General features: G+C 39.1%; 1 protein-coding gene across 17 annotated transcripts in view; it reads left to right on the plus strand.

The window, feature by feature from the left end:
* The window catches only part of Trip12 (thyroid hormone receptor interactor 12), a 159637-nt gene that overhangs the window by 52452 nt on the left and 79527 nt on the right, over window positions 1–27658 (plus strand). For 16 of the 17 annotated variants that reach the window (XM_045147308.1, XM_045147307.1, XM_045147305.1 and 13 more), the window contains 3 exons: window positions 13893–13998; window positions 20293–20429; window positions 26510–26593. In XM_045147308.1, the coding sequence (XP_045003243.1) occupies window positions 13893–13998; window positions 20293–20429; window positions 26510–26593 (327 nt within the window). The remainder of the gene's footprint in view (window positions 1–13892; window positions 13999–20292; window positions 20430–26509; window positions 26594–27658) is intronic. The other variant, XM_045147320.1, reaches the window with a different exon arrangement.

Here is a 27658-nt window from a genome sequence, read left to right on the forward strand (position 1 = left end):
AATTCTTACATGAGTACTTTTTGCACATACCCGTTCTTTTTTTTTTTTTCTCAATTTTTATTAACATCTTCCATGATTATAAAAAATGTCCCCATGGTAATATCCTCCCTCCCTGCACTTTCCCCCTTGAAATTCTATTCTCCATCATATCTCCTCCCCATCTCAATCAGTTTCTCTTTTATTTTGATGTCATGATCTTCCTCTCATGATGGTCTGGTGTAGGTAGTGTCAGGCACTGTGAGGTGATGGATATTCAGTCCATTTTATTTCTGGAGGGAGCATGTTGTAAGGAGTCCTATCCTTCCTTTGGCTCTTACATTCTTTCTGCCACCTCTTCTGCAATAGACCCTGAGCCTTGGAAGGTGTGATCGAGATGTTACTCAGTACTTCAGTCACTTCTTTCCAGCACTGTGATACCTTCTGAGTCATCCTAAGGTCACTGCCATCTGAAAAGAGAAGATTCTCTACCCAAAGTGAGAGTAGCATTAATGTAAGGGTGTGAATATTAAGATAAGTGCTTCCTGGGCAGTTTGATAAGCATAGTATATATACATTTATCCAGACATCAGCAGATGTTAACACCCCTAGGGCTCATGACTACCCTTGTTTTAAGTTTTCAGTATCAGGGATGTATTCCCTCCCATGGAGCGGGCCTCCAGACCAATTAAGAGGGCAGTTGGTTTCCACCATGATAGACGTGCCACTATTGCACCCGCTGGCTCATTTGGCCTGGCTGGCCAATTATAAGGCTTGCAGTGTCCACTGTTGAGTATCTTCACTGGTGATTTGTCTTTCTCCATTGAACTGCATGTAGAATGCCTTCTTCTAGCTTTCTATCAGCTGGTCTACATGGAGAAGGTTATCAGCTCAGTTCCAGCAGGATTTTTCAGTGGCTTTGCAGCCCAAGCACATACCTATTTTTAATTGTCCTTCAATTCATGAAATAACTGTTCATTGACTAGAAAATGCAAATTTGGTTTAGAAAATTTTATTTGGCATTTAGCTCATTATCATTTTCACAAAACCTGTTACTGAATGTTTTTAACATTAAAATCTGTGCTTTTTATCAGATAATAATTGCTATTCACTGTGTAAATTGATTTTACCAAGGAAAACGATTAATAAGTGTAAGTTTCAGGGTTAATAGTACAGTGTATGCCAGATTCTCATGATTGTGCTGTGTATTGTGGTATGTATGCTTGCTCATTAGCTGATGGAATCAATAGCTACTTATTCAAAATTTACCCGTTCTGAGACTACATAGTGAATTCCAGGTCAGCCTGAGCCAGAGTGAGACCCTACCTCGAAAAACAACAACAACAACAACAAAAAATTTTACCCATAAATACATAATTTTCAGTAGTACACAATTTTCAAAGTAGTGAAATGGTCCTAGTGATGTGCTGTGTTGTAATATAAGAAAGTGAATCATGTTTGTCACAAAATTGTAAGACATTAGTGATAGAATTTGAGGACTATTACCATGCATCAGTTGGGAAGGAATACATTCCATCCATGTTTATTAATTATTGGAAGCATTAGTATTGTAGTTGAAATGTCCATATGATCTAAAGCAATTGTTGTTCTTCACATAATTCTAAAAGTCTGAAACATTTTCAGGGGTTCAGGAGTGCCATAGTATTTTACTTTTCCTTTTTAAAATGCTAAGTAGTTTTTTCTTGAGGCCTTTTTCTTTTTTTTTTTTTTGTTGGTTTTTCGAGGTAGGGTCTCACTCTGGCTCAGGCTGACCTGGAATTCACTATGTAGTCTCAGGGTGGCCTCGAACTCTTGGCGATCCTCCTACCTCTGCCTCCTGAGTGCTGGGATTAAAGGCGTGCGCCACCATGCCCGGCTCTCTTGAGGCCTTTTTGGTCCAGCTGTGTTTGGACTGCAGGCTCAATTTCGTGATGCCTTTTCAAAACAAAAAAATGTGGATATTGTAATTATTTATAATCAGAAATTTTGGGGTTACATGATGGCTTTTTGTCCAAAGTTACATGGAAAAGATTATTAGCTATTGCTCTTGGCCATTAAAACCAAGAGGTTGGCTAGCTTCCAGCTTGGATGACCGTAGGAGTTCAAATGAAGATGATATTGGGCTTGGATGGGTCCCAAGGGTCAAATGAAAATGACAGCACTTCCAGACGTCGTGAGTTTTGCTTCCTGCCTATCATATTTCTCCTCCAAACTGCCTGTTGATAATGCCCATTCATCTGTCCCACTGTAAAGATGCTCTCTATATTTGTCCTTCATCACTGGGGAAGGGCATGGTGTTGGTACAGCAATAATGGGAGATGATAGAAGTGGTCTGATCATTTCGAGTTTCACTTTTAGACTGACGATCCCCAACTTAATTAATCTTCATACAACTATTCTGTTTATCTTTTTCTGTATAGTATTCAGTAAATGACACAAATACTTAAAGCTATTTAAAAGATACTGATTTCCAAGCAGAGAGAAAGAGGAGGGGAGGGAGGAAGGAAAGAAGTATGGGCATACCAGGGCCAGTATAAATGTACTGTAGTTGCATGTACCACTTTGTACATCTGGCTTTCATGGGTACTGGGGAACCGAACCCAGGTCATTAGGCTTTATAGGCAAGTGACTTAAATACTGAGCAGTTTCTCCATCCCCCTTAACACTTTTTCTTAAATTAGTCTTTGTCTTAGAGGATTTTTCCTAACTACATACTAATGTAAGTGAGCATTTTTAAGGTAGGTTAGACCATGTAATTTAGTTGATTAGGTGTTTTAAAGGGCATTAAACTTTTTAAGGCATTGTTAACCCATGATATATTGAATTTAGGATGAATTTTTGGTTTCCTAATCCTAGAAGTCCAGCTGCATCTGTATTAGGAATGTGCTATGAATGACAGTTTCATCTGTGACACATGGAGAATACTATAGGATATAGTTTCTATAGGAATAAATGGCAAAGAGGAAGATGCTCAGAGTAATGATTGTTAGACATTTAAATAGGTATCTCCTCATTTGCCTTTTATTAAATAAAAATGTTTAGGTCAACTTCTGTAGTATTTGATTTTCAGTCAACCTCTTACTACTTCTACCATACTTGATTTTCAGCAGCCTTATCAAGTACATTCACATAGACATTGCTTTGATCCCTTTTAAAGTAAAAGAAGGGGTCTGTATTTCCATGCCAGTCGCCAACCATTGCCAACACTTTGATTCATTTAAAGTGCCATATTGGATAAGATCCAAGTTGATGCATAAAAAATTTGGCCTTTGCAAAGGACTTTGGGGTGTGTGTGTGTTTGGTTTTTTTGAGATAGGGTCTCAGGGTGTCCCTGAACTCACAGTGATCCTATCACCTCTGCCTCCCAAGTCTAGGATTAAAGGCGTGTGCCATCACAGTCACTTATATGTATTTTTTTTTAATTTTTATTAGCATTTTCCATGATTATAAAAAAAATCCCGTGTTAATTCCCTCCCTCCCCCCCACACTTTCTCCTTTGAAATTCCATTCTCCATCATATTACCTCCCCATAACAGTCATTGTACTTACATATATACAATATCAACCTATTAAATACCCTCCTCCCTTCCTTTCTCTTCCCTTTATGTCTCCTTTTTAACTTACTGGCCTCTGCTACTAAGTATTTTCATTCTCACGCATAAGCCCAGTCATCTGTAGCTAGGATATGTATTTTTTTTTTTTTAATTTTTACTAACATTTTCCATGATTATAAAATATATAGGGTATGTATTTTTAAATATGTGTGTTAGTGACAAGGTTTCATGTAGTCCAGCCTAGCCTGTTACTGAATGATTTTAACATTAAAATCTGTGCTTTTTATCTGATAATAATTGCTATTCACTGTGTAAATTTAAAAAGGTGAAGCCATAAACTTCAAATACGTTAGTATGTGGCTAGGAATATACACTTTTTAAAAAATTCTGCATTATAGAGTAACTTAATTAGGATGTTTTCATGGACAGTATTTTTTTCACCTTTATCTAAAAGAGCAAATATGATAAGAGTAAATACCTGTATTAGTCAGCTTATAATAAAGGCAGGGACTTTGAAGGAAGTGAATATAAGAATCTGACCTCTTGAAGGTCAGGGGTTTTTCAGAGTGACATCCTAAAATACGATGATAACTGTAGTTTTGATGCATCACATGTCTTGGGAAGAAAGAATGTATAGGGTGTGAGTACTTTAGCATATAGATTTCAGTAAATTTTCTTTTTCTTTTTCTTTTTTAGTCTTTCAAGGTAGGGTTTAACTCTGGTCCAGGCTGACCTGGAATTCACTATGGAGTCTCAGGGTAACCTCGAACTCATGGCGATCCTCCTAACTCTGCCTCCCGAGTGCTGAGATTAAAGGCGTGTAGCACCATGCCTGGCTTCAGTAAGTTTTACATGTACCTTTGTTCCATTATGTTGAAATAGAGCTTCCTTGATCCATAGAAAGCACATTTATAGAAAATGGATAGTTTGAAAGTTGTTTCATCCAGTAAGGCAAAATGTATTGAATGAAGTATGTTACCCAAAGTATATTGAAGACTAACCTTTTTTGCTTTAAGTTTAAGGATGTAGTTGGCTAGGTTATATACCTTTAAACAAGTCAGTTAGTATTTTTGCTTTTGGAAAAATGGGAATACTCCTAACTTCATAAAATTACTCTTGAAAACCCAAATTGTCTGTTATAAAATTGTGAGGACAGTATGTTCAAGCATAGGTGCTGAATGCTAACATTGGGCAACCTCTATATTCTAGACTGTCATCTGTCAACTTCCTTCAGCTGTTTCCCAAAAATGTATGCCCTTTCTTATCTAGAAATACTACAGACTTCTGCAAGTTACTCTTGAAACGGATTTACCTGACTTCATTATTACCAATTTTCTCCACATATTATCTGTTCTGTATTTCTGTTATTGGCAACGGAGATCATATATAGAGACAGGTTTATATGGGTTAGGGCTCCACACAAACCAGACCTAGTGAAACATGCCTGTAGTCCTAGTCCTACCACTGTCATGGGGGAGGTAGGGTCAGTAGGCCAAGGTCGCCCTGGGCTACATAGTTCAGGGACAACCTAGTATACATGAGATCCTGTCTCTGAATAAATGACACGTTGGGTTTTGGTTTTGTCTCTCATGTTGAGTTCAGGCAATGTAAAATGTCATCTCCTTTCCTCTAGAGAGCATTGAACAGCAGTTTTTCTTCCTGTGCAGATTGCCTTTGTTTTGTTCTGTGGAGGCCTTCAAGCATCAGGATTAAAGGTGTGTTTCATCATGCCCAGCAGATTCTTTTTTCAGCAGATGGCCTTTTAGAAAACAAAATATTTGCATTATCTCATTTACTTAGTCGTTCCTTCTATGAACTTAGCAACCATTCAAAAATATGGTATCATTTGGGCATCAGCATTTGTAATTATTTTCTTCTAAATATTAGTTAATTCATTCATTTGAGAGAGAGAGAAGAAAGGCAGACAGAATGAATATGGGCACATCATGCCCTCCTGCCATTGAAAACAAACTCCAGATGATTGTGCTACTCAGTGCACCTGGTTTTTACATAGGTACTGAGGAATCGAACCTGGACCATCAGGGTTTGCAACATGCACCTTTAAATGCTGAGCCATCTGTCCAGCCCCATCAATTATATTTTTCTACCCAATGGTGTTTTGTTTCTTCTCTGTTACTGAGCCTCTTAAATTTGTTTAGTGCTGGGGATTGAAACAGTGACCTCATGCATGCTAAACACTCTACCACTGAGCTACATCCCCAGCCCCTAATCCTCTTTAAGTTTTAACACCAAGAATAAGTACACAGATAGGAAAGCCAGTCAACATTAAAAAGAACTTGATTACAAAAGTTGAACAAAATATTGTTTCAAAATAGTACATGAGCCGTGCTTAGATGAATTATGTCTTAAAAATCATAAAAGAGGAACTGGGTATGGTGGTGCACACTTAATCCCAACACTCGGGAGGCAGAGGTTAGGAGGATTATTGTGAGTTCAAGGCCACTCTGAGACTCCATAGTGAATTCCAGGTCAGCCTGGGCTAGAGTGAGACACCACCTTGGGGGGGAAAAAAAAAGTAAATGATTCCATTTATGAAAGTCTAGACTAGGCAAAATATCAATACAAAGTAAGTGCTTATCATATATTTGAAATAGTAAGAATTGTCCCTTTCCCTGTTTTCACACACATGGCCTTAGTTTTGTTGAACATTTGTACCTTATTTGTTAAAGTTTTTTATTGTGAAAGGATGTCAAGCTTTGTCAAGTCTTTTTAGTCTTTTGTGTCATGATCTTATCTGGCTCAGGCTGGCCTCAAACTCCTGATTCTCCTGCCTATATCTCCCATGTGTTGAGATTAATGATATGCACCATTTTGGCTGGCAGTTTTTTTTTTTTTTTTTCATTTAATACTGTTTTTTGTCCCCTTCTATAATTATGGTCAGTCACACTTAGATTTGCATAAGTTGAACAAACATTGCATCTCAAGGGTTAAATTGCACTTGATCACTGGATAACTCTTTATATAGTATTGAATGTGATTTACTGAGGTAAGGTCTCATTCTAGCTCAGGCTGACCTGGAATTCACCATGGAATCTTAGGGTGGCCTCAAACTCACAGCAATCCTCCTACCTCTGCCTCCCAAGTGCTAGGATTAAAGGTGTGTGCCACCACACCCAGCTTACTTGCTAGTATTTTTTTGTTTTATATAAGTAAGTTATAATCTCCCATGTTCCCTTCTCTCTGTTCTGTCTTTTGTATAGGATAATATTGGCCACGTAAAATGAGTTTGGAAGGATTCCTTCTTTGCTGTCTTGCTCTCCATTTAGACCCATTTAGACACTATGTAGCCCAGGCTGGTCATAAACTCAAAAGTCAGAGCCTTTTTGCCTTTTTTTTTTTTTTGAGTACTTAAATAAATAATAGGGATGTGCCACCATGCACAGCTGAGCTGACTTCTTATTCCTTACTAGTTAACTTTTTTCCATCTTCAAAATTTCAGTTGTTTTTGTGACTTAGGTTTGGTTGGTTATATAGTTTTAGCAATTTATCCGTTTATTCTCTTTCCTGGTTGTATATTTTTTATTTTATTGGTTTTTCATGGTAGGGTCTTGCTCTTGTAGACTTAAGGTGGCTTAGAACTCATGGTGATTATCCTCCTACCTTAGCCTCCCAAGTGCTGGGATTGAAGGTGTGTGCTACTGTGCCTGGCCTTTAAAAGAAAAATTAGGGCTATAGAGATGGCTTAGTGGTTAAGGCATTTGCCTGCAAAGCCAAAGGATCCTGGTTCAACTTTCTAGGATCCATATAAGCCCGATGCACAAGGGGCACATGCCCCTGGAGTCCATTTGCAGTGGCTAGAGGTCCTGGTAAGCACATTCATTTTCTCTCTTTCCCCCTCTCCCTCCCTTCCTCCTCCTTTCTCTTTCTCAAATGAATATATTTTTTAATTTTTTTGTTTATTTTTATTTATTTATTTGAGAGCGACAGAGAAGGAGGCAGCGAGAAAAGAGAGAGAGAGAATGGGTGCGCCAGGGCTTCCAGCCACTGCAAACGAACTCCAGATGCATGTGCCCCCTTGTGCATCTGGCTAACATGGGTCCTGGGGAATCAAGCCTCGAACCAGTGTCCTTTTGTTTCACAGGCAAGTGCTTAACCGCTAAGCCATCTCTCCAGCCCTCAAATAAATATACTTAAAAGAAAAATATTTTAATTTTTTATTATCTATGAAAGAGGCAGAAGAGGGAGAAAATGGACACACCAGGGCCTCTAGCCACTACAAACTAATTCCAGACATATTTGCCTCCTTGTTCATCTGTATGTGTTTTCTTTTTTTAATTTATTTGTTTGCAAGCAGAGATAGAAGAGGGACAGAATAGGCATGTCAGGGCCTCCAGATGGATGTGCCAGTTTGTGCATCTGTTTTATGTGGGTACTGGGGAGTCAAAGCCGCATTATTAGGTTTTGCAGGCAAGCATCTTATCCACTGAGCCATCTCTCCAGCCCTTGTTCATCTGTCTTTATGTGGGTACTGGGCATACTTAAAGCTGTGTCCTTTGGCTTTGTGGGCCAGCTCCTTAGCCACTAAGCCATCTCTAGCCCCAATTGTATATTTTTTTATAGTAGTCTCATATAATCCTTTGTATTTCTGTGTTATCAGTTAAAGATGTTGTCCTCTTCATTTCTGATTTTACTGATTTGCTCAAGGCTTGTTTATTCTATTGAGTTTTCCCAAAACCTCTTAGTTTCATTGATTTTGTTTTTAAAAGTATTTTTTTAAGTTTATTCCATTTGTGTGTTTTGATCTGTGTCTTTTTTTTGTCAGATCTCTTAATGTTTGCTTTATATATTTAGGTAGTCTGATGCAAAATTGTGATTCATATATCTTCTTGGTTAAAATGATCCCTGTCACTCTATAAATACAAAGGATAGCCATCCCTATCTTTTTGTTTCTGTTTGCATGTAATACTTCTTTCTATCATAGGAAGGAGCTTTTACAAGATGCTACGAAGTTTTCATGTCCTGATTGGTGCTGGTTCTACGGGTTTCTAATGTGTTTGTTAGATTCATTATGTCAGGCACTTAAGATGAGTGCATATTAAATCAGAATTATACTTGAGTCAAGTTTAAATACTAAAGTTTGTCTTAGGGAATTAATAGTTTAACATAAAATTAATACTATAGCAGTTGTCCACAATCCATTGGATTGAATATTTTTTAGATTGTCATCAAATAGATGTCTTAACTAAACTATTTGTTACTGTCCCTCACTGTATTATGGTATATGTAAAGATACTTGAATATTACATTCCTAATGTGACATTGTTGACAATAATGGTGTGTTTTTAAAGTCTTGGTGGTGGTTTGGTTTTGTTTTTGAGGTAGAGTTTACCTGTAGCCCAGGCTGACTGGAATTAACGACATAGTCTCAGGGTGGCCTTGAACTCACTCTGATCCCTCAGCCTCCTGAGTGCTAGGTTTAAAGGCGTGCACTACGACGACTGGTCTAAAGTCTTTTTTTTTAATTTTTAAATTTTTTTATTAACAATTTCATGATTGTAAACAATATCTATCCCATGGTAATGGCCTCCCTCCCCCTACTTCCCCTTTGAAACTCCATTCTCCATCATATCCCCTACCCCTCTCAATCAGTCTCTTTTATTTTGATGTGATGATGTTTTCCTATTATGATGGTCTTGTGTAGGTAGTATCACACACTATGAGGTCATGGATATCCAGGCCATTTTATGTCTGGGGGGAGCACATTGTAAGGAGTCCTACCCTTCCTCTTACATTCTTTCCACCACCTCTTCCACAATAGACCCTGATTCTTGGAGGGTGTGATAGAGATATTGCAGAGCTGAGCACTCCTGTCGCGTCTTCCCAGCACCATGATGCCTTCTGAGCCATCCCAAGGTCACTGCCATCTGAAAATAGAAGGTTCTCTACCAAAAGTGAGAGTAGCATTACTTACTATAAGGGTATGAACGTTAAGAGAGGTGCTTACTGGGCAGTTTGATAAGCATAGTATATACATTTAGCCAGACAGCAGCAGATGTTACACCCCTAAGGCTCATGACTACCCCTGTTTTAAGTTTTCAGTATCAGGGATGTATTCCCACCCATGGAGCGGGCCTCCAGACCAATAAGAGGGCAGTTGGTTTACACCATGACAGATGTGCCACTATTGCACCTATTGGCTCAGTAGGCCTGGCTGGCAAAATTTTAAGACTTGGAGTGGCCACTGTTGAGTATTTTCACTGGTGATTTCTATCTCTCCCATTGAACTGCACACAGAATGGCTTCCAGCTTTTTTTTTTAATTTTTTTTTTGTTCATTTTAATTTATTTATTTGAGAATGACAGAGACAGAAGGAGGCAGAGAGAGAGAGAATGAGAATGGGCGCGCCAGGGCTTCCAGCCACTGCAAACGAACTCCAGATGCATGCGCCCCCTTGTGCATCTGGCTAACGTGGGTCCTGGAGAATCGAGCCTTGAACCGGGGGTCCTTAGGCTTCACAGGCAAGTGCTTGACTGCTAAGCCATCTCTACAGCCTGGCCTTCAGCTTTCTAAGTCAGCTGCTCTATATGGAGGAGGCTCTCAGCTCAGTTCTAGCAGGATTTCTCATGGTTCTTGCAGCCCAAGTATGTGGAGACTTGAGCAATATGGTCTTTCCATCTATTCCTGGTGGGAGACCAAGGGCCTTGGCAATGGCCTATAATGTTTTGGGGGCATCAGAGACCTCCATGGCCAACAACTCACTGGAAGGTATCCCGTCCCTGACACTGAAATTTTTCTGGCAAAAATCTACAACTCCTGAGGGTTCCATTTTCCAAAAAAGTAGGTTTCCATATGCTTTATTTATATCCTCCTAGATTTTGATTAGCTTTCCGTCTCCCTTTCCTTTACTCAATTTCTTCCCCTGAACTCACTTCTACTTACTTATGCACAATACAATCCTATTAAGTACCCCTCTACCTTCCTTTCTCTTCCCTTTATATCTTTTTTTTTCTAGTTTACTGGCCGTTGGTGGTGCACATCTTTAATCCCAGCACTTGGGAGGCAGAGATAGGAGGATAACTGTGAGTTCGAGGCCACCCTGAGACTCTTTAGTGAATTCCTGGTCAGCCTGGATTAGAGTGAGATCCTCCCTCCTATAACCTAAATAAATAAAAATGATAATAAAAACAAACTTAAAAAATAAAGTCTTTTGTTCAAAGTTTCTTTTGCTCATTTTTATTTATTTGAGAGTGACACAGAGAGGCAGATAGAGAGAAAGAGAATTGGCGTGCTAGGGCCTCCAGCCACTGAAAGCCAACTCCAGATGCTTGGGCCCCCTTGTGCATCTGTTGCCTAACTTGGGTCCTGGGGAATCGAGCCTTGATCCTTAGGTTTCATAGGCAAGGGCTTAACAGCTAAGCCATCTCTCCAGCCCAAGTCTTTTTTTTTTTTTTTTTTAATTGTAGATTGTTTTTTTTGCAAGGACAGAGAGAGAGGAAAAAAAAATGGGTACACCAGGCCACTGAAACGAACTCCAGATGGCTATACCAGTTTGCATCTGGCTTTACATGGATACTGGGGAATCAAACACTGGCCATCATATTTTGCATGCAAATGCCTTAACCACTTAAACATCTATCCTGCCTAAAGTCACTCATTTTAAGTTAAAGTTCTTTTCTTAATCTAGAGTTGTTGGTCTGTTGTTTTGTGAAGGGTCTCATGTAGTTCAAGCAAGCATTCAATTCGCTAGGTAGCTGAAACTGACCATGATGACCATAATGAAATAAATGAATAAGTAAATAACTTTCTGAGACTGTCTCATGTAGCCCAGGATGACCTTGAACTCTTTAAATTTTTTTTGTTCATTTTTATTTATTTGAGAGAGAGAGAGAGAAAGAGGCAAATATATATAGAGAGAGGGGGGGAAGGGGAAGGGGGAGTGAGGGTGGGGAGAATGGGCATGCCAGGGCTTCCAGCCACTGCACAGGAACTCCAGATGCGTGCGCCCCCTTGTGCATCTGGCTAACGTGGGTCTTGGGGAATTGAGCCTTGAACCAGGGTTCTTAGGTTTCATAGGCAAGTGCTTAACTGCTAAGCCATCTCTCTTTTAATTCTCCTTTCTGCATACATTACAAGTGTGCACCACTGTGCCTGGCTGAAATTCATTGTTTGTGTGTATGTATCTATGTATGGTGTACCAGGGTCTCCCTGCCATTGCAAACAAACTCCAGATATATGCACCACTTTGTGAATCTGGCTTTATATGGGTATTGAGAAATCAAACCTAGACTGGCAGTCTTTGCAAGCAAGAGCCTTTTATAACTACTGAGCTATATCTCCAGAACCCTAAGATTTTTTTTGTTTTTTTTGCTTTTGTTTCTCAAGGTGGTAACTCACTCTAGCCCCGGCTGTCCTTGAACTCAGGCAGTCCTCCTAGTTTTGCCTCCTGAGTACTGGGATTTAAGGCGTGCGCCACCACGCCTGGCTCCAACCCTGTTTTAATCTTTTTATGCCAGTTTCAAGTGTCTACTTATCCTATCAATGTTGTTTTACTATGTTCTTTTACCATGGTGGCACACCCAGCACTTGGGAGGCAGAGGCAGGAAGAGCAACGAGTGTTTGGAGCCCCACTGAGACAACATAGTGAATTTCAGGTCAGGCTGAGCTAGTGTGATACCCTACCTCAAAACACAGAAATTCTGAGATGATTTGGTTTAGATTTCTAAATGATAAATGGGATGACTTAGAAGGCACCATGGTGATGAGAAGTGACAGAGGAGTGCTCAGCACTTGAAATATCTTTCCAAGGCTCAGGTTCTATTGTGGAAGAGGTGGTGGAACGAATGTAAGAGCCAAAGGAAGGGTAGGTCTCCTTATAGTGTGATCCTCCAGACAAAATGGCCTGGATACCCATGTCCTCACAGTGCCTGACACTACCTACTCAAGGCCATCATAAGAGGAAGAAAAGATAATGACATCAAAATGAGAGAGAGACTGATTGAGAGGGGGTGGGATTTGATGCAGTGTGGAGTTTCAAAGGGGAAAGTGGGGGGAGGGATTTGATGGAGTATGGAGTTTCAATGGGAAAAGTGGGGGGAGAGAGAGAATTACCATAGGATATTGTTTATAATCATGGAAGTTGTTAATACAAAAAAAAATGCAGAACAAGGCTCATAAACTTAGGTGCTTACAGAGAACAGGAAGGTAATATATATGAATGAATTTATATTATTATGACTCAAATGTTCTTTGTTTATGTCTTTAAAATCATGGGGTTTTACATTTATAAGGAAATAAGCCTGCCTTCTTCTACTAATACATTGCTATGTTTGGTTAAAAAACAAAAAACAAAAAAACTTTTGATTTGAATTTTAAGACTTTTGAGTAAGTTGCTTTTTAGTCATCAGATTTCTTTATGTATGGTCCTAAAGTCATCTCAAGTTGAATGAACTTTACTTTAAATACTCTAAAAGATGAAAAAGATACTGGAATTGTTTACTGCTTTCCTCTTCTGTGTTTTAACAAGAGTGTCTTCACCTCAAAGCAGTTACATAATCTAACTTTAAAAACGTTATGGTCAAATAAAAGTGATCCTGATCAAAGTTCAAAGTTCATCTCTGAAATTCCACTTAAAATGATTTAATAATGTCCGATGGCTAACTTGGGAGACTCTTCAATTTCTTGAAGGGTTTTTTCTTAGCTAGAGCCTACTGCCCATTATGCTGTCCTGCATCATACATTGTTTGTGGGAGAGGCAGGTGGATAAATGCAGTCATGACTTCATCGTTGTTCATAAAATAATAGCTTCTATATTGCTACATTACTTTAATAGCAACTGTTGACTACAAAAAGGAAGGCAGTAGGTAGCTTTCAGAACAACATGTAAATTGTACCGGATTTGGTTTTTCTCAATTTTATGATGTTTTATTTTAAAAATTGGATATTGCAGTAACCTTTGGTTACATGTGTTTTGCTCATGAGGTAATGTAAGCAATTTTTTTTGTTCCTTCTATATTATTACTGATTAACTATAAACTAGCAAAAAGTGGACCAAAATAGGAAGAGTATAAATGTAATGAAATTTAATTCTTGGAATGTAGAATTTATACAAAAATAATGCCCTTGTCCTTTCCTAAGAGCTGGAAGAGATACTTTCAGAGAAAATGGCTTGGAAGAGACAGGAATTACATGGGATAGTTTGAGAAGACTTACTCTGAACTGAAATGCTATGTACCCTTAGCTTTCTTGTCCCAGGAGGTTTAAGTAAACTTACTGCTGAAAGGACATGGGAAGAATCTGGGAGTTTTTCAAACAGGAGGGTTAGTCACCTGGACAGCTTTATAAATTTCAGTTCATGGGTAACTGGTCTTTATAAAGTTTTACTTTTGTATTTTCTTTGGATAGGTTTAAGAAAATCTACCAAGAAGCGCAGTGAGTCCCCACCTGCTGAGCTCCCCAGTTTGAGGAGGAGCACACGTCAAAAGACCACGGGCTCCTGTGCTAGTACCAGGTAATTGGTTTTTACTTTGTGTTTTCATTCTCTCGCTTATATCTTCCCAATTTTAATCAAAATCTTCTACCTTTTAAAAAAGTTGTTAAAGTAATTTTCTCTTCCTTCCCTTTTTTTCTATCCTTTCCTTCTCTTTCTTTGTGATAGAATCTTGCTATGTACCCAGGCTCACCTGTGGAACTCACTGCCTGCATGCCTCAGCCTCAGAAATGGTGGGTTTATAGGCATGTGCTGTCACTCTTGGACTAGTAAGAAAATTGTTACTGTGGCATTAAGTAAAAGCATGCATTCTTACATCATTAGTATTATCTAGCATCACTATAATTTTTTGTGAGTTATTTTTCAACATTTTAATGTTTTTACTAAATCTTAATCATGTTATTTTTGTTTTGTTTTGTTTGAGGTAGTGTCTCACTCTAGCCCAGGCCGACCTGGAATTTACTATAAAGTCTCAGGCTGCCCTTGAACTCATGGCGATCCTTCTACTACCTCTTCCTCCTGAGTGCTGGGATTAAAGGCATGCGCCACTATGCCCAGTAACCACTTTTTTTTTTAACTTTATTTTATTTATTTGCTGTGGGGGGGGGGGAGTGGTTAGTCAGAGAGAGAATGGGTGCACCAAGGCCTCCAGCCATTGCAAGCGAACTCCAGATGCATGTGCCTCCTTGTGTATCTGGCTTACATGGGTAGTAGGGTACATAGATACTGTGTCCTTTGGCTTCGCAGGCAAGTGCTTTAACTGCTAGGCTATCTTTCCAGCCCCCCCCCCTTTTTAACATATATAATGCTTTCCTCTTGCTTTACAGACTTAACTACTAGTAGTTGGTTATTTGCTTGTTTTCAGTTGTAGTTTGCCAAATACATCTCTACTGAGCATGTCTTGTGCAGACTTGTTCTCTGTTTTTGTAATATTTTTATTTATTTGTGGGTGTGGGGGAGGAGGATGGTAGATTGGGTGTACCAGGGTTTCTAGCCACAGCAAATGAATGGATGTACCACTTTGTGCACCTGGTTTTATGTGGGTGCTGGGAATCAAACCCAGGCCAATAGGCTTTGCAAGTCAGCACCTTAACCCCTTACTTTAAACCAGGAGGCTTGTTTTTAAAGGTGGCTGAACTCCTTTATGGTGTGATTGATGCCTGTTTTGTTGGCTACAGTATTGCCTAATTGGTTTCTAAAACTATTGGCATTAATTACTAATTTACTTTAATAGAAAAGTAAAGTAAGAAGAAGAACCATACTTCAATTTTCCTGTTGTATTGTAATATTTACCCATCAAAAAGTGTGAGCTGGGAATGGTGGCACATGCCTTTAATCCCAGCACTTGTGAGGCAGAGGTAGGAGGAAGGATCATTGAGAGTTTGAGGTCATCCTGAGACTACATAGTGAGTTCCAGGTCTGCCTGGACTATAGTTAGACCCTGTCTCAAAAATCCTAAAAAGGAAAAGTGTGGGCTTTGTGTGTGTTGTCACATCTTCCCACGTCTTTATTTTTATTATTTATTTGAGGTGGTAGGGGAATCTAGTGAATGGACGTGCCAGCGCCGTTAGCCCCTGCAAATGAACTCCGGGCCTATGTGTCTCCTTGTGCATCTGGTTTTATTTGGGTACTTGGGAATTGAGCCTGGCCCCTTTCCCACTAATCCATCTCTCCAGCCCTCCCCAGTTGTTATTTGCCTCAGTTACTATGGTCATTTTCATACTTGATGTTTATAATGGTAGGGTATTATTTCACATAGTTAACTGAATGAGAATCTTAAGCTAAAGGTAAAAATCTTTTTTTCCTGGAATCTCCTCTTAAGATTTTAAGAGTTGTGCTGGGCGTGGTGGCGCACACCTTTAATCCAAGCACTCGGGAGGCAGAGGTAGGAGGATTGCCATGAGTTCAAGGCCGCCCTGAGATGACAGAGTTAATTCCAGGTTAGCCTGGACCAGAGTGAGACCCTACCTCGAAAAACCAAAAAAAAAAAAAAAAAAAAAAAGATTTTAAGAGTTGCTGTCAGTTGTCCAAGTGTATCTGAGTTATTCGTTAGTATTCAAATGTGAGTTCTCCCTCTTTAAATGTAGCCTTCCCCTCCCACAGTACATGCATCAAAACCAGTGATGGACAGGGATTTTAGCTGGCCCTCTTTTCTCTTCTGACTGTGGTAATCAGCAAAGTTTTAGGATTTTATTTGGTAGTTGTCTAAGATAATAAGGTTTGTTTTAGTTGTTCCTGGAGCCACTATTTAATACTGACAGGAGAACTTAATATGATTTGTGTGGTCATAAATCATAAGGAACGTATCTTTGCTATCCCTGTGTTTTCACATTTGAGAAGCACACAGTTTTTGAATAATGAACCCAGGACTTCGTGTTTAAAGTTTAAAAGTGTTTTTTTTTTATTTAATTTATTAGTTTTCTTTTCAGTAAATACAGGCAGTTTGGTACCATTATTTGGGCTCATCTGTGATCTACCCCCTCCCATTAGACCCTCCTTGTTAATGAAAATGGGTCGTGCATTGTGGAGTTAGCCCCCAGTTATTGGTATGATAAATGTCTCTGTAAATCATGACCCAACATGTGACTCTGACATTCTTTCCGCCCCCTCTTCCGCAAGAATTCCCTGAGCCATGTTGGGTTCATTTTTGGTCTGCTTCAGTGCTGAGGTGTTGGGGGCCTCTGAGGCTCTGGCTCTCTGATTTCGTAGGAGTTGATTTTTCTCTGCGTTGATCTCCTTCCCCTTTGTGCTGGTTTCCGGTTCATAGGAAGACATCACCCTTGCTTATTTCGCCAGTTGTCCTTAGTTTCAGTTGGGCCCCTTTTGAGGTATGTTGGGGCAGCTCTCTTCTTAGGATCTGCATCTATCTGGAAAAAAGAAGCAGATTCTCCAACGGAGCGTAAGTTAGCACCCGGAAAATTGAGATAACACTTACTTTTTTGATAGACAGTATGATAGGTTTAGGCCCTCTTATACCCCGTGATTGATGGTAGCTTGATATTGTAGAGTGGGCTTGTGTTTGGGTATGGTTCTGACTTGTTTCCCAGCTCCAGCTATGGGTCTAGTACCACTGAGTGGATCAGTTAGCCAAATCAAGAGCAATTGATTCCTCACCATGGCTGTGTACCACTATTGCACTTGTGTGGGCATCACATCCAGTTTTTTGTTGCTAATTAGGTTAAACAATGTGTTGCTTGGACACATCTTGGTCATTTCCCCCAGTCACCTATGTAGCGCCTTCTGGCACTAGACACGCTGACTGTCTGGGGACTGACTCTCTCCTGGCTTCCAGCCATGTCATTCCATTTTACGCGTCAGCTGCGTATGGAGTCTTCAGCAATAGGGTGTTACCACTGGCCTTTGCTGGGTCATCAAGTACTCTGACAGAAGTCTGTCATTGTTGGGAAACCTTGTAGGTTTCTCTGATCAAAAGCTCATTGTGGATGGTAGGCCCAAGCTGGAAGTGGGGGTTACAGGTCAGTGTCCACTAAGAAATTGAGGAAAAAGATAACTAATATACAATGGTTAGAGAGGAGAGAGATAGAGGGGAGAGGAGGAGAGGGAGGGAGGGAAGATGTAGGAGATTTAGGTCAGTCTTGATCTTACCCTCTCCAGTGTCTTGTGGTTCAGGTGTTTCCTGTAAGGGTCTTGTGAAGGTTCAGCCATTTGGTCTGTCTTTTAGGAAGTAGAATTTTATGGTACCATTGCCGTTTGGGTTCGGATTACTGTTTTCCACCCTTTGATTCCCTCCCCGCCCTCCCATCCATCTTATTGTCTAGTCCATGAGGTTCTTAAATACTTTGAGAGAGAAAGGCACAAGGAGAAAGAGAATGGCTTCCAGCCACTGCAGACAAACGTCAGATGTATGGGCCACTTTATGCATCTGTCTTATGTGGGTCCTAGTGAATCGAACGTGGGTCCTTTGGCGTTGAAGGCAAGTGCCTTAACCGCTAAGCCATTTCTGCAGCCCAAGTTTGCTTGCTTGCTGCGTCTTTCTTTCTTTCTTTCTCTCTCTCTCTCTGTCTCTCTGTCTCTCTCTCTCTCTCTGTCTTTTCTTCCTTCCCTCCCTTCCTCCCTCCCTCTTCCTTCCTCCCTCCCTCCCTCCCTCCCTCCCTCCCTCCCTCCCTCCCTCCCTCAAAAGTCAGCTATCTCTAGCCCAGGCTCACTTGGAATTCACTCTGTAGTCTCAAGGTAGCCTTGAACTCACAGCAATCCTTCTACCTCTGCCTCCAGAGTGCTGGGATTAAAGGCGTGCACCTGGCTAGCTTTGATAATTTGATGGGAATTGTATGAAAATTTCTTAGTTCTTCAGAGTTTTACTTGTATTTTGGGCCAAGGTTTGAATCTTACCAGAGGGTTATAGTATGTGAAGTCACAGAATTTAGTGTTGCATGATTTTGTTGTCATTGGTTTTGCACATATGGCCACTCGACTAGGTAGTGTAAAATTACTTCAGTCATGCTCTTCACAAGCATTAAGCCCACTTTGTGAAACATTCTTCATGTCAAATCATTTTTCTGTTGCTTGAGGTTTCCTTTTAAGTTTTTTTTGGGGGGGGTTGGGGCGGGGACTATTTGCTCAGTGGATAAAAGAAAACATGAGTACCTGAGCTTAAATACCCTGCATACACATAAATGCTGAACACTGTGCTGGACATTTGTAATCCCAGTGTGCCTGCAGCATGAAGGGAGGAGGAGGAGGAGGAGGAGGAGACAGAATTCCTTGGAGGTTTCCTGGCTGGCTAGCTAGCTTGGAGCATGGAATGTGGAATGGCAAAGATCCTGCCTCAAAAAAAGGTGGAAGACAAGGACTGACACTTGACGTTGTCCTCTGACCTTCCTATCAGTGTTTGAATACACACACACACACACACACACACACACACACACACACACCCACCCACCCCTTGGGAATTGGAAAAAAAATTGCAAGCAGATATTGTAGAATGAAAAAAATATAGTCTCCATAGATTCTATTGTTGATCATAACATAAAATATATAAAAAATGAAGTTTGTGTCTTGGTACACTTACACCCTTTGAGGGCAGCAACCTCTTCTACAGAGTGTTCAACCCAGTGTTGTGAAAATTACATGCTTAATAAATCTGAATCCCTCAAATTTTACATCTCTAAGTTGTGTTTTGAATGACTTATTCACTTGTCAAAGAAAGATGAAATAAACCAACTCCTGTTTAGGAACTTTTCACTAACTAGGAAAACAAACTCCTCTAATTTTCTAATGTATTTGAGATCCCTCATTAGCATTTCTATTATGCCTGTTTTCTTGGCCGCCTCTACTTTCACCTTAGGCTTTTAGACTTTTCAGTAGTAGATTTCTGCTTTTCTAAAGGTAATATGAAGAGTTGCTGTTTAAATAGCATCAAATTATAATAATGGGGTGGGGCATGTTTCTTTGCTCAGTTTAAGTGTTTGTTAAAGTACGAAAAGATGAGCAAATTATTTCCCATATTGTATTCTGTGCCTTGTTTCTGTTTATATCCTAAACATGTCATAAATTTTAAGTCTAATGATTTCAGTCTGCAGTTACTGTCCATTGTTAGGATAGTTATTTTGGATGGATAATAAGTAATCTGAGTATGATCTCATTATATCCCTGGCTGACCTCTATAGTCCCAGGTTAGTCTTGAACTCTCAGCGGTCCTCCTGTCTCTGCCTCCCAAGTGCTGGATTAAAGGCGTGATCCACCACACCCAGTTTCAAATAGATCTCATATGCTTGGGCTTATTTACATGGTAACTTGTAAAATATGGATATTGAACCCAGGATCTTCAACCTGCTAGACAAGCTTGTTTCCACTGAGCTACACTCTCAGTGCAATTTTTTTTTTTCTCTCTCAAGAGAAGCTACTTTTCTATTTTATTGGAAGTGTTTAAAAATTACTTGTAAGCACGCCTTCAGTCCCAGCACTTGGGAGGCAGAGGTAGGAGGATTGCCAAGTGTTCGGGGCCACCCTGAGACTACTGACTGAATTCCAGGTCAGCCTGAGCTAGAGTGAGACCCTACATCGAAAACCAAAAAACACAACAACAAAATTATTTGTTTGTTAGGATGTCAACAGTTGACTTTCACCAACACAAAAGCTTATATTGTGGGTGTTCTATAACTTGGAGGAATTTTAAATATACAAAGTAGTAGTTGTTACACATGGTGATTTTTTTTCTCCCCCTACAACAATTTTTATTTAAAAAGGAGAAGAAACTGGCTTTGTGTGCCATGAATTTGAGCTTTGTGTTGTCTATACATTGCTCCTGGTGCCCCTGGTAAGGCTGCCTGTGATGACATTTTTCTCTTGTAGTCGGCGAGGCTCTGGCCTGGGCAAGAGAGGAGCAGCTGAGTCCAGGCGGCAGGAGAAAATGGCAGACCCTGAGAGCAACCAGGAGACTGTAAATTCTTCAGCTGCCCGGACAGATGAAGCTCCCCAAGGAGCTGCAGGTAGATTGGCATTTTGCCCTAAAACCCATTGTCTCACAAATTTGTTTATAGATAAGTTGCTTTTTTACATCCCTATGTGTTAAAAGGTTGGGGATAGTTCTAGATGTTACTAGTCAAATGTATGGTATGTTTTGCTTTACTTTACAGCTTTGATATTTTGTTTAGTTGGGATTTCATTTGTACTTTAAAAAAACCTCTCTTATGCAATCCACTCCTTTACTAATTACATTCAAGGTGCTTTCCCCACTCCCACCCACCAGTTGCTTATAAGAGGGGTAAACTTTCCATGTAAAGTTTTCTTGTTTTGGTAGTTTTTGTTTTGTTTTTGAGTGCTCCCTGTCCTCCCCAAAGTGTAGGGTTTTACTCTAGCCAGGGTTGACCTGGAACTCTAACCTGGATTGGTCTGGTAGTACTGGCAATCCTATCTATCTCAGCCTTCTTTCAAGGTATTCAAGTATTGAATTATGTATATAATCGCTAATGGTTGAAGGAATTTAAATTCATCATAATGTAGTTTGAATTTGGATTTAATATGATTTGTATGTGGATTTTTAGGCTTTTTTTTTTTTCTTTTTTTTTTTCAAGGTAGGGTCTCACTCTGGCCCAGGCTGACCTGGAATTCACTATGGAGTTTCAGGGTGGCCTCAAACTCATGGCAATCCTCCTACCTCTGCCTCCCGAGTGCTGGGATTAAAGGCATATGCCAGCACACCCGGCTTGTATGTGGATTTTTAGAATTAAAATTTTTATTTACTTGCAAGCATGAGGATGTGTGGATGGATGAGCATTCCAGACCCTCTTGCCGCTACAAACGAACTTCAAATACATGCATCACTGGATTTTACATGGGTACTGGGGAATTGAACCCAAACGGACAGGCTTTTCTAACAATCATCTTTAACCACTGAGCAATCTCTCTAGCACCTAGATTTTTTTTTTTTTTTTTTTTTTTTTTTGGTTTTTGAGGTAGGGTCTTACTCTGGCTCAGGCTGACCTGGAATTCACTATGTAGCCCTCAGGGTCAGCCCCTAGAATTTTTTAAGGTTTAAAAAATGTGTCATTTTGTAATGAAGCTACATTTTTATTGGCTACGTATTTTATTATTATTTTTTTTGCTATATTTGAACAACAGAAACTTTTCTTTCCCTTTATTTATTTTTTATGTTTTGGTTTTTTGAGGTAGGGTCTCTCTCTAGCTCAGGCTGACCTGGGATTCACAATGGAGTCTCAGGGTGGCCTGGAACTCACGGCAGTCCTCCTACGTCTGTCTCCCGAATGCTGGCTTGTTTCCCTTTAGCTTTAAATCTATAATCTAGTACCACATTAAAAAAGAAAAAATATGTCGGGTGTGGTGGCACACGCCTTTAATCCCAGCACTCGGGAGGCAGAGGTAGGAGGATCACTGGGAGTTTGAGGCCACCCTGAGACTACAGGGTGAATTCCAGGTTAGCCTAAGCTAGAGTGAGACCCTACCTCGAAAAACCAAGAAACAAAAGAGAAAAAAAAAAAACCCTACCTAATGTTAAGCTGTTAATCATGGCAACTGAATTTTTATTTTTTTGGTTTTCGAAGTAGTGTTTAACCCATCCAGGCCTGGAATTCCCTATGTAGTGTCAGGGTGAACTTGATCTTACAGCTCTCCTCCAGAGTGCTGGGATTAAAAGCGTGTGCCACCACACCCAGCAGCAGATGAATTTTATAGTATAGTGTGACATTGATTTTTCTTTAATTTAGGCATCAAAAATTAGTTTTATCATATGGTAGTATAGGTGTGAATTCTTTGGATCAGGATGATGTTGTAACAGGTTTAAGTTACTGATGAATACTTCCTTTTTAACAAAGCTATTTTATATAGTATGGCTTTCTACCAGAATATATGATACAGCTTTCTTTAATGCATTACTGTTTTTCATAAGGAAAAATCTAGTGACCCACTACTGTTTTGTTATTCTGTCCAGTTTAGCATTGCCTCATATTTGTTTTACCCTTTCCCAGTTTGTATAATTAATTACACAGTATATTTATATTACCTCTTCTTTTGGGAATGGACTGTTTCTTTAATGCCCACATGCTTTTCCTTGAATAATTTTTGTGAATAGTTGTTAATTGATAAATACTTGGAAAAATATAGGTCATTTCATTATCAGAACACACAGTCAGCCCTTCCCAGTATGTTGCACACTTCCCAGCTTTTCCTTGTTTACTTTAAGTATAGGTGTGGAATGGGGCCAATTCCCAAGTGACTGATAGAAATGAAGCTGCTAGATAAATTGTTACGGTGTTCTCAAAAAATAATTATAATAGCTAACATAGAGCATATATTCTATTGCAGATACTGTAGTAAACGCTTCGTCGTGTTAGTATTTAACACACAAAACCTGCTGAATTATGAGTGCTGTTACTGCCATTTTGTAAATAATGAAAAACTGAATCATATACTAGTTAAACTTACCCAGGTTTCCAAGCTAGGATAAGACTCTTAGTCCAGGTGCTTGAAATCAAGTTCACATTGATAACAGCTATATCCTTTCTTTAGGCTTACAAGAGTTTAACTCATATTGTTCTTGTAGGTTAGAATGAGGTGGTGAGGTGTAGTTTTAATTTTTAATGTATTTCTTGAAAGGATGTTTCAAGGGAATAAACAACTGCAGTGTATTTCATTGCAGTCCATATTTGAAATCACAGTGCAGTAGAAGTATTTTCCAAGTTTCATGGCTGCTAATAAAAAATACATGTGATATACCTACTTATAATAGATAACTGGGTTCAGAACATTCAGTTATTCAGCATAATGTGCATTGCTTCTCTGTTTGTAAAATAAAAAGCTGTAATTTAGTTTTGAGGATAGGTACATGGTAGTGACTTCACCTTTTTTTTTTTTTTGGTTTTTTTTTCCCTTGAGGTAGGGTCTTAGTCTAGCCCAGGCTGACCTGGAATTCAATATGTAGTCTCAGGGTGGCCTCAAACTCACAGCTATCATCCTCCTATGTCTGCCTTCCAAGTGCTGGGATTAAAGGTGTGTGCCACCATGCCTGGTGACTTCACCTTTTGACGTGTGTATAAGTTAACTGCACTTCATACACTATTCCCTTCAACACAGTAAAATCATAGGGACACTAGGCATTGTTCTGACACTCAAAAAGTGCATCAAAGCTTTTCATAATTTCCTAAGAAAGGACCAGGGCGAGATCATAAAAATAAAAAAGCAACCCAGTTTGTAAACGTTTCTTCCCTACTACTTTTGTTTTTACCACTTAGAAATCACCACATTACCTGATGGTGGAGAACATAGTAAGGAGTAATTACATTTTTAGTAGCCATGCTTTTGGTCATGTTTGTATTTGGATGTGGATGTAAAAATGATACATATGTTGAATACATTTTTTTTGTTTATATTTATTTGGGAGCTACAGAGAGAGAGAGAAGGGAGAGAGAATGGGTGCGCCAGGGTTTCCAGCCACTGCAAACGAACTCCAGGTGCTTGTGCCCCCTTGTGCATCTGGCTAAAATGGGTCCTTGGGGGAATCGAGCCTCAAACCGGGGTCCTTATGCTTCAAAGGCAAGCGCTTAACCACTAAACCATCTCTCCAGGCCTTGATTATATTTTTCTAAACGGCAGTGCTTCACAAAACAATCACATCTCTGCTCTTCAGCTAGTTTAAATCCTAGACCAGTTTGAATCATCCATTTTTTTGTAAAACTATGCATTAAAGGGACTACAGTAGACAGATGGTTTACATTCTTCATCAAAGGGATGACAAAGGCTCACTTTGTCTTGAGCAACTAACTGAGTCTGTTAAAATCTGCAACCTCCCCTCTTTCTTTCCCTCTCTTGACTCTCTCCCCTCCAGTTCTCTTTAGGCAGGTCCTCACTCTAGTCTAGGAGACTTGGAACTCACAGTGATCCTCCTGCCTCAGCCTCCTGAGTGGGGGCTTGAGCCACCATGCCCAGCACTCTGTCCACTTTGAAAAGCAGTCACTGCCCCTTTATGTAGTGATTTTGTGGTTACTAAAGATCAGAACTTCATTATAACAAAATGTTAACAGCTCTTTTATCTGTGATTATACATAGGGCCTAGCTTATGCTAAACAAATGTTTTTCTATTAAGTTGGTCTTTGAATCATGTATTTTACAAGTTTTATATCTTGGTTAATTAATGTCTATGTGGGAATGTAATGTGATATGTTCCTTACTAGATTCATTATAATTGGAAAGTAGAAACTGTTAATGAATGTAGATCCTTGGTATATTTTAAAGTAAAACCAAACGTTATGCATCCTTTGGTTAAAACAATTTAAAAAGCAGAACTAAGTAATTTTTTTTCTTTTTGCTTGTGCGTTCCAAAGACTGTTTTTTTAAAAAAATCATTTCATATGGTAAAACTTTACATTAGCTTTCCACATACCTGGAAGGAGCCACTTTACCAAATCCAATCATAATTGGCACCTTAACTTAGTAGTATTTGTTGATAGTGTTTCTGTATAATAAAAAGAAATGACTGTAATTGAATTAAAAATTGTTGCTGAATTGTGTTTTAAGGAGGTGTAGCAGTGCAACCCCAAGAACACAGTTGGTTAACTCAGGATATCTGGGTTCAAATCTGATCCTTTAGGAAGATTCTGAATTGGGCAAGAACACTGAAGAAGCCTTAGTTTTATATCGTGCCCTTGAAAAATCTTGAGACTGTTTATAGTTTCGAGGAAACACTTGAATAATTTCTACATATTGGCATTATATTAATTTTTTATCAGAAACATCATGCAGTGCAGTTTATTGTTTTTTCTTTAACCACCAGTTTTAACCTGATTAAATGTTTACCATCACTTTTTCTGATTAACCTGTATCTGTAAACTATTGCATTGTCAGCATCTTCTGTAAGTGGCTACATAATAAATGTGTGAGGCTTAATGTGATCTCTGTTACAGTTAACTCAATTCTGGCATTGTAGCATGAAAGGAAGCAGCCACAGACAATATATAAATGAATGTGTACAGCTGTGTTTTAATAGGTATGCATTACAGGATGTGGTAGAAAAAATTTGGCCTTTGGCTCATGGCTTGCTGACCTGTGTTATATCATTCATTCATATGTATAGAATTTTTAAAAAAGACCCAATGAAGTCCTAGAAAATAATCGTGATGATATGAAGAAGGTGGCTGTGGTACATTGGCATCCTTTATTTCGAAAATCTATTTATCTTTAGACACAGGGTCCTGTTCTGTGTATATATATCCAAGCTGGCCTTCAACTCACCATCATGTCTTGCTCAGAAAAGCTTTTCCAGATTACATATGTTATTCATGTACCTCATTAAAAGTCTTCTTGACTTGCATTCTGTCATTATCTATTAAACTGAACTGAAGATACTGTGAATGGTGTGGTCATATGTAGATAGTTGTTACCTTTGTAAGATAATGTGTAGAACTCAGTCTCTCTGAGGTACAGCAGACTGTGAGTTCTGTGGGAATAGTTTCCTCCTGTTGTCAGATTCATAGTAGAATGTACTATTACACCATTTTTGTTGTTGTTTAGGTATGTTTTGTGTGGCAAGATTCTTCTGAATTTTAATTTTTCATTCTACTCTATTTTTGACATCTTACTAGGTTCTCTCTTTTATACTTCATAGCAAAGCTTTGCAGTTATCTGTGAGTTGTAATGTATGTCTTCAGTGTTCAGTTCCAGAAGTGAGTATATAAGTAGTTCATACTTCTGAAATGAGAGAAGATGTAAGTGGTTGTTGGCCATTTCTTAAATATTATAATGGTTTTTAGCAGTATACTTTCTTGACTTCAGGTAGAGGAATCCAGGACAAAACTCTAGTCAGTAACTGTTCAAAGGCATATGAGTGAAATGCAAAGATTATGCTTGCATACTTGGTACTAAAGAAATAGAGCTCTTCTTTTGTTCTAAATTCTGCAGAATGAGGTATAGAACATAACTGAGTTGAGTATGTAATAGGAAGACAAGTTTAATTGCCTTTATTGTAGTGTGTAAAATTGTTTTTTTCTTTTTTAAGATAAGCCAGGCAGGATGAGATTACATGCTCCTCTCCTAACCCTCACCTTCCCCTTCCCCCAAGCCTCTAGTTCTGTTGCAGGGGCTGTTGGCATGACCACCTCTGGGGAGAGTGAATCAGATGATTCCGAGATGGGACGATTACAAGGTAAAGACAGCTATTGAGTTGGCAAGACATTATAATCACAGGTTGTCTGATCCCGCTGTTCTTAACTGAAACTCACTGAGATGTGTCCATGTGAACATGACGTTGTCGAGCAATGCCTGCATCTCCCCAGGAGCAGCTTAGTGGCGACGTGATGCTTTGGGTTCAGAAGATGGGCTATCTTACATCTTGATTTTACCTTTTCACCAGGCAGATCCTTAGATTTTTTTTTTTATGGTATGAAATTTTTCTTCACTGTGATTATATGTGTAACTGGTTTAGTAATGAATTACAGAACACCTCAATATGTTGTGCCCTGCCTGGTGCTTGATAATACCCATAACCTGATCATGTAGGTTTCCCTCAACTCCCATGTGCTTTATTCCTTTTTGTTCACTCACTTCTTAAGCATATAAATTGCAGATTTTTTAATACTATCAGAGCCTTGACAAAAACTAACCTTTTATTATGTGTACTCCCTTTATGAATAGTTGAATGTGTTATCTGTATCTCATGGTGGATTTATAGTAGATCTCCAGTATAAGGCTTCAGAAACATTACTTATAAGTTTCACATTATTTTTAAGTTCCTGAGCAGAATGGCAATTTTTTTTAAAATGTGAACTCTCATAAATGCATAGTTTTTTGTTACTCCTACAGCCGATAACAATAGTGTAATGATTTTCATCATGTTTTTGGAGGGCTTAACTGATTGGGTAACGTCAGGGAATGAGAAATGAGGCAAGGGTACTTAATTTGTAACTTCTTCAAAGTAGGTATTTACTTTGGGTTTTTCTTGTGCTATTCAAGTTCCTGCTGGTGCTGGGTTTTAGTTCTCCACAAAACCTTTAAATAACTTGAAGCTAATACAGTATAATTTAATTTATAGTAACCACATTTAATATGAAAGATGGTTTTACAAATTTAATATAGTTTCTCTCAAAATTCAGAATGGAAAGTAACACTGGCTAACTCAATCATGTGAGATGAATCAGTTCCTTTACATTTTTAGGTAAGATTAGTTGCATTAAATCAACTCAACTACTCCCCTTGCCCTTCTCTTTTCTTT

This window comes from Jaculus jaculus, chromosome 4 (assembly GCF_020740685.1).
Source record: "Jaculus jaculus isolate mJacJac1 chromosome 4, mJacJac1.mat.Y.cur, whole genome shotgun sequence".
Classification (NCBI taxonomy): Eukaryota; Metazoa; Chordata; class Mammalia; order Rodentia; family Dipodidae; genus Jaculus; species Jaculus jaculus.